Here is a 15,072-nt window from a genome sequence, read left to right as displayed (position 1 = left end):
CTAGAATGTATTTCTTTCAAGGAGTGTGATAAAGCTTAGTGGATAGAGTGCTTGTCAGAGGTGCTTTGATCAAATTCTCTTGGTCAACCCATTTTCTGAATGTTTTTAGTTTTTTTCCCCTGTCCCAGCCAGTGCTCCACAAGTGTACATCAAAGGCCATGGTATGTGCTATCCTGTTTGTGGTAAAGTGCATGTAAAAGACCACTTGTAACTAATGGAAAAATGTTGCATGTTTCCTCTGTCGATTATGTGAAAATTACCAAATGTTTTACTACAATAGCCGATGATTAATTAATCTTTTAATAATTGTATTTTCCTTACAGGAGAGTCGTAAACTTCAATTCTGGTATCGCGAGGGTACGGATTACTACCATCAAGTGACCACAGCATACGAATTCTTTAAAGAACTGGTTCGACCAGAAAACTTTCCAAGAGGTTTGTTTTAAATGCTGCTTGTCAAATGGATAAATATACACAGGTTCACAGTGATAAATGTACACAACTTCACAGTATTAAACAATTGTAACGTTTAATTCATCCATAGATTGTAATCAAAACTAAGTATAAAGGCCAAAAATTGTATATATTAATTATTTGAAGTTTGGTGTTTATTTTGTAAATGTATAATGTCCTTAGTCGATAGGATAAAGTATAAGCAAAGGCCATAGTCAACAAGATAAAATAAAAATGTAATCATTCGTCCTTACACTGATTTGGCGATATGGCTGAAACAAAGTTTTCTTTGCCAAACAGAACTGCTACAAAATTAAAACTTATTGAAGATGCCTATCTAAATTTATTTGTCTGTCAAATTTATTAGGAAATGTTCATGCCAAAGACTGGTATTAAAGCTTTTGTGTGCCAACATTTTATACTGTTGAATTCTTTCTTGCTTGATTTCAGACTACATTGGTTTTATTAAGAAGTGCATGAAACAGATGCAGGGTGAGAAATACGCACTAGCCAAGAAAGTTGATCTGGAAATACAACAACTGGAGGAAGGGGAAGCACCAGTCGATCCAGGTTTGTAGAGTTATAAATATGTGAGATATTTAATGGGTATAATATGTGAGATATCTAATGGGTATGATATGTGAGCTATTTAATGGGTTATAATATGTGAGCTATCTAATGGGTATGATATGTGAGCTATCTAATGGGTATAATATGAGAGATATCTAATGAGTATGATATGTGAGATATCCAATGAGTATGATACGTGAGATATCTAGTGAGTATGATATGTGAGATATCTAATGAGTATATGTGACATATCTAATGAGTATATGTGAGATATCTAGTGAGTATGATATGTGAGACATCTAATGGGTGTGATATGTGAGATATCTAATGGATATGATATGTGAGATATCTAATGGTGTGATATGTAAGATATCTAATGGATGTGATATGTATCATAGGTTTAATATATATTGGATATCTAATATGTGCTCATTAAACAACTAGAATATGGTATGTGACATTAGAGCTGGGCGGTATTGAAATTTCAGGTTCGGCATCGGTATTGGTATTTTGTTAATGCAATACTGATATCGAGCAGTATTTTTGGTATTTTCGGTATACTCAGCTTTAAATGCATGCCCGAGTTAAGTCTCACCTGCTTATTTAATCTATATAAATTTAAATTCTATACACAAGGCCTCCGTCTCTCTCTTCTTTTTCAGCTATTTGGGATTCATCAGATATATTTTTAGTGCATTACTAAATGGCAGATCACATTTTTCAATATCCTCAGTATTTTAAAATTTGTTTGGTACGGTAAATCAGTATAGATACCAATACCGAACGGTATATATGGTAGACCGCCCAGCTCTGTGTGACATATCTAATAGGGTGCTAATAAAACAATAGTGGTTTTAAAATTGACAACAAACACAGCAATGTGGAGAATTTGTCTAAAATGAAAAGTACAACAGAATAAACACTTTATAGCTTTTGGCAAAATTATTTCAAATAATTTTGCCAAAGTTGGAACTTACATTTAGAAAGTTTAAACTCAAAAGAATATCACTTCCTTTTCTGCGCAGAATAACCTGTCAACTTTTTTCTTTCTTTCTTAGCCAATAGGAATTCTTGTAACAATATAAACATCTGTCAATCTTCTTCTCTTTTTTTTCCTACTTCGCCAATAGGATTCTTTATAACAAAATAACATGTCAATGTTTTCTTTCTTTATTAGCCAGTATGATTTCTGGTAATACTATAAACACCTTTTGATATTTCTTTTTCATTACTTCTGAGCCAATAGGATTCCTTGTAACAATCTAAACACCTGTCTATCTTCTCTTTCTTTCCTGCCTAGCCAATAGGATTCCTGTGGAACAGTTTGGTAGGTGGTGTTGGTTTTCTGTGCATGCTGTTTCACTTGTACTAACACATCTTCTTTTCTGTGTTCAGGGTTGTTCCAGAAATTGAAGTGGGTGGGTGGATGTCTGGTTGAAAGGTGAAGTGGGGGAGGATTAGTGTGAAGTCATAATTAATGAATTATTTTCTTTTTTACATTCCATCCATTGTTATGACTGATACATCCTCTTCTGTGCCCCACACGGTTGGTACATTCCATCCAGTGGTCCATGACAGGTATATTCCATCCAATCATCCATGACAGGTATATTCCACCCAATCATCCATGACAGGTATATTCCATCCAGTGATCCATGACTGGTACATTCCATCCAGTGATCCATGACTGGTACATCCCATCCAGTGATCTATGACTGGTACATTCCATCCAGTGATCCATGACTGGTACATTCCATCTAGTGATCCATGACTGGTACATCCCATCCAGTGATTCATGACTGGTACATCCCATCCAGTGATCCATGACTGGTACATCCCATCCGTGATACATGACTGGTACGTTCCATATAGTGATCTATGACTGGTACATTCCATACTGTGATCCATGACTGGTACATCCCATCCAGTGATCCATGACTGGTACATCCCATCCAGTGATCCATGACTGGTACATCCCATCCAGTGATCCATGACTGGTACATCCCATCCAGTGATCCATGACTGGTACACCCCATCCAGTGATCCATGACTGGTACATTCCATCCAGTGATCCATGACTGGTACATCCCATCCAGTGATCCATGACTGGTACATCCCATCCAGTGATCCATGACTGGTACATCCCATCCAGTGATCCATGACTGGTACATCTCATCCAGTGATCCATGACTGGTACATCTCATCCAGTGATCCATGACTGGTACATCCCATCCTCTGATCTATGACTGGTACATCTCATCCAGTGATTCATGACTGGTACATCTCATCCAGTGATCCATGACTGGTACATCCCATCCAGTGATCCATGACTGGTACATCCATCCTGTACCCTATGGAAGGTATCAACGGTCATGGTATATAGGTTCCTATCTATCAGAATGTACATATGACCGATTCAGTACTGCTATGCCGTAGGAATAACCTGTGTGGTGATACTGTTTTTTTTTTTTTTAACACTCGTGCTCTAAACACCAAATAGCTATAGTTTAAGATGTGCTGAGGTTTTGTTAAATGGACATTCCTTTTCTTTTCTTCCATTTTTGGGGGTAGGGAGACCCTGATTTGACCATTACTGGAACGGCACCTGCTACAACCATCAGGAAGTGATGATTAATATTTTGTTAGGCCATTACTATTTTAAAGGTAGGGTCTCAGGACAGTTAATCTACTACATGGTCCAAGGCAATATAAAGTTTATAAAGTTTTTTGTTTTGTTTAAACAGCACAACTAGAGCACATTGATTTATTAATCATTGGCTATTGAATGTGAAACATTTATGAATTTTAGCAGTAATTCTTCGAGAGGAAACCCGCGACATTTTTCCATTAATAGCAAGGGATCTTTTATATACACCACCCCACAGACAGAATAGCACATACCATGGTCTTTGATATGCCAGCCGTGGTGCACTGGCTGGAACGAGAAATAGCCTGATGGGCCCACTGACTGGAATCGATCTCAGACCGACTGCGCACCAAGCGAGCACTTTACCACTGGGCTATGTCTAACCCCGATGTTTTCTCAAAATTTAGCCATTTGTCCCAGTGCCCCATGAGCATTTGTATCTCACAGGCTGTGCTATGTGCTGTCATGTCTGTAGGGCATATGAAAACTATCTTGCTGTTGATGGAAAAAAAATGTAGCATGTTTTCTCTGAAGACTATATGTCAAAATTATCAAATATTTGACGTCCAGTAGCGGATGATTAATAAAGCAATGTGCTCTAGTGGTGCCGTTGAAAACCCCCCCCCCCACCTTAATTTGTCCTAAAAAGGGCTAGTCAACTACCTGTATTAACATAGTTGTCATAATCCCATAAATTTTTACATAATTGTAAATAAAAAGACAAAAAAGCAACTTTATTTTTGGTTGATGCTATATGCATTTTAAAATGTTTGCAAAAATAGCATATTGTATTAGGTGTTTAGAACAAAAATGTACACACACACACACAGTATAACTTCCATGTCATGAGGTTTGCCTTTAGTAAGTTAACGGTACTGAGACTGTTCCTTTAAAAATGATTCTTTGTTTAGATTTTTAAAATTTGATTTTTGCTTGTGTATTTGCTTTAAAAAATTGAGGCATAACTTTTAGAGTTGCAGTGGTCACTCACGTTTTTATTTCCTTTAAGTTATTTACCAACTCCATCTGTTAATCCACAGCGTATTTGTGAAAACATGGGGTATGTGCTGCCTCGTCCGTCCAGTTTGTATTGTATTAGATTGCAAGTTAATTGATGTTTTGATGATTTTTCCTAACATTTCACAGTTTGGACTTTTATATTTATTTTTCGTTCATCCCAATGTTTGCTTTTATTAATGTTTTAATTTGTAAATGCCAGTGTTTGCTTTGGTGATTTTTATTTTTTTAAATTATTATTATTAGTTTTAATGGTATCTTTATTAAGATTTAACTTTTAGATTTTGTACTTAAGTATTATTACTTTCTATATAAAAGATCCCTTTCTACTAATGGGAAATGTATGTCCCTCCATGTGTCAGAATTATCAAACATTTGACATAGAAAAGCTAATGAATAAATGTGGTTAGCTTGTGATGTTAAACAAAATAAACTTCAACTTTCTTGTCATAGTAATATTTCACAACCCAGGTGCAAGCCATGAATAAGGCACAATTTTCTCTTATTTTATTTTTCCCTAATATGAGTATCATAAGGAGTCCTTAAATAATGGACAATAATACAGGGGCATTGCCAGCTTTTCAGGAAGGGGGTTCGAAAATAATTGAGGCTCCTAGGACGGTCCGGGGACATGCCCCCCTCCCTGGAACATTTTTGTATTTCTAGCAGCCAAATGTTGCATTCTGGTGTATTTTGGAAGGCAATTTAAAGATATATGAGATATGAGCAAAAATAATTTTTAGATTTTTGCCATTTTTAGTTTTTAAAAAAATCGTACTGGCTCAAAAAGGGAGTGTCCATACGAACCCCCTTAACCCCCCCTGACGACACCCTTGTAATACACTCGAGTTGTAGCCAGTTCTGGGAAATGAGTCGAAATGTTTTATAACATGTTCCCTGACGTTGTTATTTGACTGTTTCACTTTGTTGTATTCCTGCTGCCGCCAGATATGGAGGGAATTCTTCGAAATGGTAAGACTTAGTTTAAAATAAAAACCATTAGACTATGCTGGCCTGACGATAAGTTCAAAATCAAAACCATTACACTGCCATAATCGTGCAACAAGATTATCACAATACTGGTATAAAATCTGTCTTACCCGATGTAATAGCTCAAAATATACCCCCTGCCAAACTGTAACGCTAAATTGAAACTGATAATGTTAAAATAGGTCCAAAATAAAAGCCCAATTTGTAGGCAAATTGAATATTTGGACTCTTGTCTAAATCAGCAGGTTTCCTCTCTAATATGTTACAATTTTCTAATGTTTGACATCCAATAACCAAACCGGCGTCGTGGCAGGCCATCGGTCTACAGGCTGGCAGGTACTGGGTTTGGATCCCAGTCGAGGCATGGGATTTTTAATCCAGATACCGACTCCAAACCCTGAGTGAGTGCTCCGCAAGGCTCTATGGGTAGGTGTAAACCACTTGCACCGACCAGTGATCCATAACTGGTTCAACAAAGGCCATGGTTTGTGCTATCCTGCCTGTGGGAAGCACAAATAAAAGATCCCTTGCTGCCAATCGGAAGAGTAGCCCATGTAATGGTGACAGCGGGTTTCCTCTCAAAATCTGTGTGGTCCTTAACCATATGTCTGACGCCATATAACCGTCAATAAAATGTGTTGAGTGCGTCGTTAAATAAAACATTTCTTTCTTTTTTCCAATAACCAATGATTAATAAATTAATGTGCTCTAGTGGTGGTGTTAAACAAGGGTGGGATGTAGTCCACTGGTAAAGTGCTTGCTTGATGCACTGTCAGTTTAGGATCGATTCCCATCTGTGGGCACATTGGACTATTTCTCGTTCCCGCCAGTGCACCACAACTGGTATATCAAAGGCTGTGGTATGTGTTATCCTGTCTGTGGGATGGTGCATATAAAAGACCCCTTGCTACTAATGGAAAAATGTAGACTATATGTAAAAAGTTATCAAATGTTTGACATCCAATAGCTGATGATTAATAAATCATTGTGCTCTAGTGGTGTCCTTAAATACATAAATGTATAACAATACAAACTTCGAACTTTAAACAAACCATGATGCACAAAGTGTATAGACAAATATTTAGCCAGGTGGCTGCTTGATACAGGTGGATGCTAAAACAGGTTTGACTATACATACCATAAAGGAAATGACGAGTTATTAAATTGGTGCTGCAGGGTTCATTGCTACATAGCTGTTGTACTAAACGCTATGGTATGTGTTGTCCTGTCTGTAGGAAAGCATATAGCAGACACTAGCTGCTTATTGGTAACACAGGCCTTGTTGGTTGGGTGCCTGAGCCATCAGAAATAGGATATTGAAGATCAATTGCTGCTTGTGAAAAAATGTAGCGGGTTTCTTCGAATACTATAAGCCAGAATTATCAGCGTTTTATATTCAGCGGACAAGTAATAAAGCAGTGTGCTGTAGTGGTTTAGTTGTACAAAACAAAGTTCAATATTGTAAACCAACCATGAAAATAATTATCCCCATGGTGTGAAGTGGTTTAAAGTTACAGGAATCCAAATAGATTATGATAACATTTAAATAATAATAATAATATTTAACTAATAATAATAACAATAATGATAATAATGGCTGATAATAACAATATAATAATAACAACAATAATAAAGTTAATAATAAGATCATTAATAATAATAATAGTAATAATAAAAACAATAATAATAATAATAAAAACAATAATAGTAATAATAATAATAAAAACAATAATAATAAAAACAATAATACCTGTTGTAGTAGTAGTAGTAATCCAAAACGTGCTGGTGTGTTGGTAAACACTCTCTCTCCCGCTCCCTCTCCTCTCCCCCCCCCTCTCCTCTCCTCTCCCCCCCCCCCCCCCCCCCCCCCCCCCCCCCCCCCCCCCCCCCCCCCCCGATATTGGACTATGATGTTTGTGTTTTTGTTTTTTCAGGCTTGCCAAAAGAGGACACGAGACCGACGGAACAGATTGTAAGAGAAAAACTGTTGACTGTTCTCGAGTCGGCTTATCCTAATGTGTTAGCTGTAGAGGATCTTGTAAGGTAAATGATAGATGGGAAAATATTAAATTTTAGCACCAACCAATAATTGTTCCTGTCTTAAAGCTTTGATGAACAAAATTAATTAAACACCAGGCTAGGGATTTTCGAAGGTATCTTAGCACATGCAATAGTGGCATCACATGACTTTAGCAGGACTAGTTCTGACAGTCGCTAAATTTGCCAATTGCGAGTTTGAAAAACAATTGGCGAATTTTATTTTAATTTTGCAAAATAATTTTTGAAGTTTGATAGGTAATTTGGCGAACTTTTCTGCTGCCCCAAAGCTAACCCTGCTTTAGATTGCACAATGTCGACATCTGACAACAGAAGAATCTGCTTTTCCCTTTTTTATTATTCATACCGTAAAGAAAAATATGTTCATGAGTCGCACGAAATTATAATTTAAGCACAAATTAAATTCCCCACAAAACTAATTCCTTTAGTAGAGAAAGGATCACCAAAGGTCGGTGTCGTAGGTTATCCCAAACACTGTATCATTGTTCAGGTGCAGGACATAATTTAAACCACTGACTCTGCACACTTTGTATTTGAACAAATTGTTTGACAATCATTAGCTGGTGATTAATAAATCAAAATGCTGTACCTTTATCTTTGGGTCCTTAAATGACCTTCAGCCATCAGATTGACTGATTGTAGGCCCCCTGCACACACACACACACACACACACACACACCCCACACACTTTTAAATATACTCTGTTCACAGAGCCTTGGGGTACTTGCGTTGCAGGATCGAACTACCTTGGTGAATCCATTCAACTGATTGGATTTTTTCTCATTGCGACCAGTGCACCACATCTGGTCAAAGGCTGTCTTGGGGAAAGTGCTTATAAAAGATCCCTTGCTGCATTAGTAAAAATGTAGCGGGTTTCCTCTGATGAATAACAGAATTATCGAATGTTTGACATCTAATAGTCAGTGATTAATTAATCAATATCCTCTAGTGGTGTTGTTAAACTTTAACTGTTCACAGAGCATCTGTTTGAGAAGTAGAGTGTTTGTTTTCACAGAATCACTGCGTCGGACGAGGGGATTGTCACACAACAGCTGCAGGATCTCTACCAACATGAGCTCGTCCGCCAGATGGAGCACGGTGGATTCGTGCGCCAGGTCCTCGACACACAGACAGGTACGCCTTTCTTTACACATCTTAAATGGGCTATCTCAAAGGTTCATAATGATGGCCTTCTGCCATAAGTAGGGACGGGACATAGCCCAGTGGTAAACTGCTCGCTTGATGTGCGGTCGGTCTAGGATCGATCCCATAAGTAGGGACGGGGCATAGCCCAGTGGTAAACTGCTCTCTTGATGTATGGTCGGTCTAGGATCGATCCCTGTCAGTGAGCTCAATAGGATATTTCCCATTCCAGCATTCTGGACATTTCGTTTTGCAGTTGCTGAAGATATTGAGCTTTAGTTTGAAAATGTACTCTTGCAGATCAAGTTTAAATTACCCATTTTTTTTTACAGAGTTATGGCCATTGAATTTAGGAAATACAAAAGTTGTAGGGGACATGTATTGCTTTAGCAGTACTCTCAGAATCCTAGTTTACTCTATATATATTCAAGCATTACAAAATTAAATCACTTTAGCTCCATAATTGGAAAACTTGACTTTCGTAGATCATTTGGACTAGTTAAAAATAACAATAATTATTACGATTATTATCGTCATCGTCATCATTATTGTTGTTGCTATATCAAATATATAGCAGATTAAATCATTCTTGTTTTTTCTTTTAAGAATCACGTTTTTTAAATTGACAATTATTTGATGATACTTATTTTCACTTTCATTTTCTCACAGAGGTGCAGGTTGTCAAGCAGATGCCAACCATCGCAGCCAATCAGCAGCCAACGATTGCTATCATCACGGCCCTTTACTGCGAGAAGCTTGCTATAGACGCCATGATGGAAAACAAGAAGACCTATGTCAAATACAAGACAGAAGGTAGGTCATTTAGATGTCGTTCACGGTCGTCAACATTTTTACAAGTTGTCACCCTCCGTCATCGTAAAAGCATAAAGAAAAATATTGATTATATAAAGAATCTTTTGTTTGTTTTTTAATATTGTAAACAGAAGTTGATTCATGGAATTTTTATGTAATTACACTATTGTTGGTTTATGTGTATTATATTTGCATAATCTAATTAATTACCTTTAATTTGCAATGAGCTTAGTTTTCTGAAGTTTGCAACTACTGGCAATATCATTATATCATCTACACAAATTATAAATTATTGGTGAACACAGGGTCAATAATGGTTAATTCAGGAGAGTCTAACATCTACACTATTGGGTATATAGATGAACACAGGGTCAATAATTGTAGTTTTATTTCAGGGGAGTCTAACGTCTACTCAATTGGGTATATTGGTGAACACAGGGTCAATACTTGTACTGTATATTTCAGGGGAGTCTAACGTCTACATTATTGGCTATATTGGTGAACACACGGTCAATACTTGTACTGTATATTTCAGGGGTGTCAAATGTCTACACTTTTGGCTATATAGGTGAACACGGTGTCAATAATTGTAGTTTTATTTAAGGGGAGTCAAGCATCTACACTATTGGCTGTATTGGTGAACACAGGATCAATACTTATACTGTATATTTCAGGGGAGTCAAACGTCTACACTGTTGGCTATATTGGTGAACACAAGGTCAATACTTATACTGTATATTTCAGCGGAGTCTAATGTCTACACTATTGGCTATATTGGTGAATGCAGGTTCAATACTTGTACTGTATATTTCAGGGGAGTCTAACGTCTACACTATTGGGTATATTGGTGAACACAGGGTCAATACTTATACTGTATATTTCAGGGGCGTCAAATGTCTACACTATTGGCTATATTGGTGAACGCAGGGTCAATACTTGTACTGTATATTTCAGCGGAGTCTAATGTCTACACTATTGGCTATATTGGTGAACACAGGGTCAATAATTGTAGTTTTATTTCAGGGGAGTCTAACATCTACACTATTGGCAGTATTGGTGAACACAGGGTCAATACTTGTACTGTATATTTCAGGAGAGTCTAACGTCTACACTATTGGCTATATTGGTGAACACAAGGTCAATACTTGTACTGTATATTTCAGGGGAGTCTAACGTCTACACTGTTGGCTATATTGGTGAACGCAGGGTCAATACTTGTACTGTATATTTCAGGGGAATCTAATGTCTACACTATTGGCTATATTGGTGAACACAGGGTCAATAATTGTAGTTTTATTTCAGGGGAGTCTAACATCTACACTATTGGCAGTATTGGTGAACACAGGGTCAATACTTGTACTGTATATTTCAGGAGAGTCTAACGTCTAACGTCTACACTATTGGCTATATTGGTGAACACAAGGTCAATACTTGTACTGTATATTTCAGGGGAGTCTAACGTCTACACTGTTGGATATATTGGTGAACACAAGGTTAATACTTGTACTGTATATTTCAGGGGAATCTAACATCTACACTGTTGGCTATATTGGTGAACACAAGGTCAATACTTGTACTGTATATTTCAGGGGAGTCTAACGTCTACACTATTGGCTATATTGGTGAACACAAGGTGATCTCGACCAAGCTGCCAGCTATTGGACACTTCAGAGCTGCTCAGATTGCGGCAGGCAACACAACAACCAGACTGCTTGGTACGTTTCTTTATACACAAACAAACTGGATATTTTTTATATTATAGATAAGAAAATCCCAAATTGAAACAAAAATATTTTCTGCCCAATGTTTTGGTAGCATCCATGTAAAGGTTAGTCACTTAGCAGTCTTTGTAATGCCTAGGTGGATTTCAGACATTTTTAGACATTACCATTATTGACAATATATTCAGATGGATTTCAGACATTTTTAGACATTACCATTATTGACAATATATTCAGATGGATTTCAGACATTTTTAAACATTACCATTATTGACAATATATTCAGATGGGTTTCACACATTTTTAAACATTATCATTAATAACAATATTTTTAGGTGCTTTTCCGACATTTTTAAACATTACTGTTGGTGATATTTTCAGGTCAGTTTCCGACATTTTAAAACATTACCATTGTTGTCAATATTTTCAGGTGGGTTTCTGACAATTTTAAACATTACTATTGCCGTTAATGTTTTCATATGGGCTTCCGACATATAAAAAAAAAAAAAATTGTCAATATTTTCATGTGGGTTTCCGATATTTTTATACAAATTTTATTGACAATATTTTCAGGTGCACTTCATTTTTAAACATTCCCATTGTTATTTTCAGGTGGGTTTCAGAACATAGAACACGTTTTTGTAATGGGCGTGGCGGGCGGTGTTTCCCACCTGACGGACTACTTCAAACACCTGCGTCGCGGCGACGTGCTGATCTCGCGCTGCAACGAGAAGGGCTACATCTACTACTACTGCGAGAAGATCCTCCAGGACAAGGAGGAGAACATCCACTACGTCCTCAAGAACTGGGCGCCGCGGGATCTCGTCCTGCAGAGGATCGCCGAGAAGATTGAAGACTACCAGAAAGCGAACCCAGATTACGCGCCCTGGGAGCGATACATCGAGGAGGGTCAGGAGTTGCTGAAGGAGCAGGAGGCGAAGTTCTCGCGCCCCCCGGCCGCGTCCGATCGCCTGTACATGAATATCGGCGAGAACCAGGTGATCGAGGTCCAACACCCAGACGTCCCCAGCGGCATGATTCACCGCGACGACGTCCCGCGACTTCGGTACGGGGTCGTGGGGTCGGGACGGCCTGTCGTGAAGCACGACGACACGAAGTTGGACTTCGCCACAAAGTACGGGATATCGGCGTTCGACTCGGAGTTCGACCAGGTGCTCGAGTCGATTGTGGGCAACCGGAAAGACAGTTTCATGTTCGTGAGGGGGATCTGTGACTACCAGGACGGGTCACGTGGGAAGGAGTGGCAGCCATATGCCGCCCTTGCTGCCGCAGCCGTTGTCAAGACGATCATTAAATCTCTCCACAACCCACAGCTAGACGAACAGTATTGAGTGGTATTGGTGCTATTTGTGTACAGTAACCATGGTTACAGTCATATATACATAAAATAGTAATTTTCTTATTGTAAGTTATGGGTTTGGTGGTAATACATGCTGGGTGTTTGTTATATACCTCGGAGCAGTTAATATTTCTTGTATGCCATATTTGGGTTATACAGAAATTAACCCAGGTAACCCATTTCGTTTTTGCGTAACCCATCATGACCAGGTAATTGAAGCAGTGAATTTAATGAGTTTTTTAAATTTAGGATTCCACTGGAATTGTTAAAAGGATATAATCAAGACATTTTGTGATTCAATCCCACAATGCTTTACTTCCGACCCACTGGGATTTACTGAGTCACTGAATCTTGCAAAATATTCAGGTAGTTTTTAAGAAGCACTAGTTTTGGTACTTAATGTTAAATTAATGTGTTAAGAGTTGCAAGCAGTACGTCTCTTAAAAGAGCTTTGTGAATTAGACCCCTCGTTATGTATGTGTTCAAAAGGGATATAATTCAGTTGGTCTGTATAAACAGGTTCTGGTTATAGTTGACAGACCTGTATAGAGACCATCCAGGGAACGTGTTTATAGTTTCTGTGGAGTCCTGTTTAGATGGGGAGGAGGGGGTTGGACACAAGTCTCAAGAAAATCGGTCATTTTAGCAAGCTTTGGCGAGTTTGAATTGATTTTGTCGAGTTTAGTGTCAGAAAAAGTAATTTGAAAAGATGGTGTTTCTAGATGATGTTTGTTCTAGAGATTGTCTATGAGTTGATTGTTGTAGAAATATTGCCTTTGTAAGCAGGTGGCCTTCATATAGAGATTGATCTGTATGCAGGATGAATTACTCAAGTGCTTCTTATAAAGAGGTGGTCGTTTCTTTGAAGTGTGTGTGGGTTTTTTCTAAAGCTACGTTGACATTTGTATCCGAATCTATGTCTGTGTTGATCGTTTCCATACCAGAGTGCATATACCCATCCTAGAAGGAAGGAATGGTTTATTTAACGATGCACTCAATATACCCATCCTAGAAGGAAGAAAATGGTTTATTTAACAACGCACTAAACATACCCATCCTAGAAGACAGAATGACATACATTAATTTTGAAAGGACAGTGTAAGAAAAAACATCGGTCAGTTTAGACTTCTTCCCCATATTGATGATGATGCCTTCGTGGGCTTCCGTGATCGGTGGATTCGTGAAAAAATCGCTCTGAAAGCGGTTCTAAATTCACGTACATAGATCACTCACAGTTTGTTTTTAGCATGGAAACACAGAGATGACAGACACATTATTTTGATAATTCACAGAAGATGGACAGGTAACATTTGGAAACATAGCTTGAAACTGAAAGTGTTTTTGTCGCATCCTATCCGAGTACTCTGTCGTTCGAAAGCTAGTTGAACATTTATAATCGCTTTTAACTGTCAGAAATAACTCTCTAATAAAAACACAGGATTTTTACCTACTTCAGAGTAGGTAAAGATTCCTACTGTAATACATCAATAATCCTATATTTGATATTTTTAAATACCTTTACACTGATCCTGAAAAAAATAATAGGATTGAATTAAAATGGTTAGATTTATGGACCATTGCTATTTCACGAATTCTACATTTACAACTGACCTTTTTTTTTTTTTTTTTTTTTCTGTTATAACAAAGAAGGAAATATATATGCATCTAACGTTTATCTAACAAAAATGTCCGGAAGTATTTTTCATCAAATTAAAACCTGGACCTGAGAATACCCTTCAATATATCCTACTACTTATGTTCAAAGTGTTACATGTCTGCTGTTAAACCATGTTATTTTAATGTACTTGTTTAATCTACTTATCTTGTGATCGTTGTCAATATGCAATGCATGCATTATATCTTTTGTTTTGTTAAACCTTTGTTGATTGGTTTAATTCTGACTTTATCTTCCAATGGTAATGCGTGTTTTGTTAAACCTTTGTTGATTGGTTTAATTCTCAATTTTTTCTTCCAATGGTAATGTGTGTGTGTGTCTCAATCGTCCATGTTTTGTTAAACCTATGTTGATTGGTTTAAGTATAATTCATCTTCCAATGGCTATGCATGTGTGTCTCAATTCTGCGTTTTTCTCTCGACATAAAACAGTTCGAAGGTAAATCAGTGGCGTCTCAATTTTACATGACCCAGAAGAAACATCTATCTACGATTTTAACACCTAAACATAGAAGAACTCTGATTTAATAAGTTTTCTTCATTTTAAAATCTTTATAGATCATGACTGGTGTTAGAAAAATGTGTGGTTATAGTGCACATGCATGTATTTTTGCTATTTAGCTACA

The 15,072-nt window shown here is 37.5% G+C and overlaps 1 protein-coding gene across 4 annotated transcripts in view; it reads left to right on the top strand.

Annotated features, from left to right (window-relative positions):
* LOC121384991 overlaps positions 1 to 14,648 on the top strand; it is a 47,239-nt gene extending 32,591 nt beyond the window's left edge. Inside the window, exons 5-13 of one of the 4 annotated variants that reach the window (XM_041515503.1) lie at positions 324 to 435; positions 904 to 1,023; positions 2,324 to 2,350; positions 5,636 to 5,659; positions 7,612 to 7,720; positions 8,751 to 8,869; positions 9,548 to 9,691; positions 11,281 to 11,406; positions 12,025 to 14,648. In XM_041515503.1, the coding sequence (XP_041371437.1) occupies positions 324 to 435; positions 904 to 1,023; positions 2,324 to 2,350; positions 5,636 to 5,659; positions 7,612 to 7,720; positions 8,751 to 8,869; positions 9,548 to 9,691; positions 11,281 to 11,406; positions 12,025 to 12,764 (1,521 nt within the window). In that variant the 3' untranslated portion in view covers positions 12,765 to 14,648. The remainder of the gene's footprint in view (positions 1 to 323; positions 436 to 903; positions 1,024 to 2,323; positions 2,351 to 5,635; positions 5,660 to 7,611; positions 7,721 to 8,750; positions 8,870 to 9,547; positions 9,692 to 11,280; positions 11,407 to 12,024) is intronic. The other 3 variants (XM_041515505.1, XM_041515504.1, XM_041515506.1) reach the window with 3 other exon arrangements.
* The last annotated feature ends 424 nt before the right edge of the window (positions 14,649 to 15,072 follow it).

The sequence above is a fragment of the Gigantopelta aegis genome, chromosome 11 (assembly GCF_016097555.1).
Source record: "Gigantopelta aegis isolate Gae_Host chromosome 11, Gae_host_genome, whole genome shotgun sequence".
NCBI lineage: Eukaryota > Metazoa > Mollusca > Gastropoda > Neomphalida > Peltospiridae > Gigantopelta > Gigantopelta aegis.
This window is presented reverse-complemented; position numbering and strand designations above follow the sequence as displayed.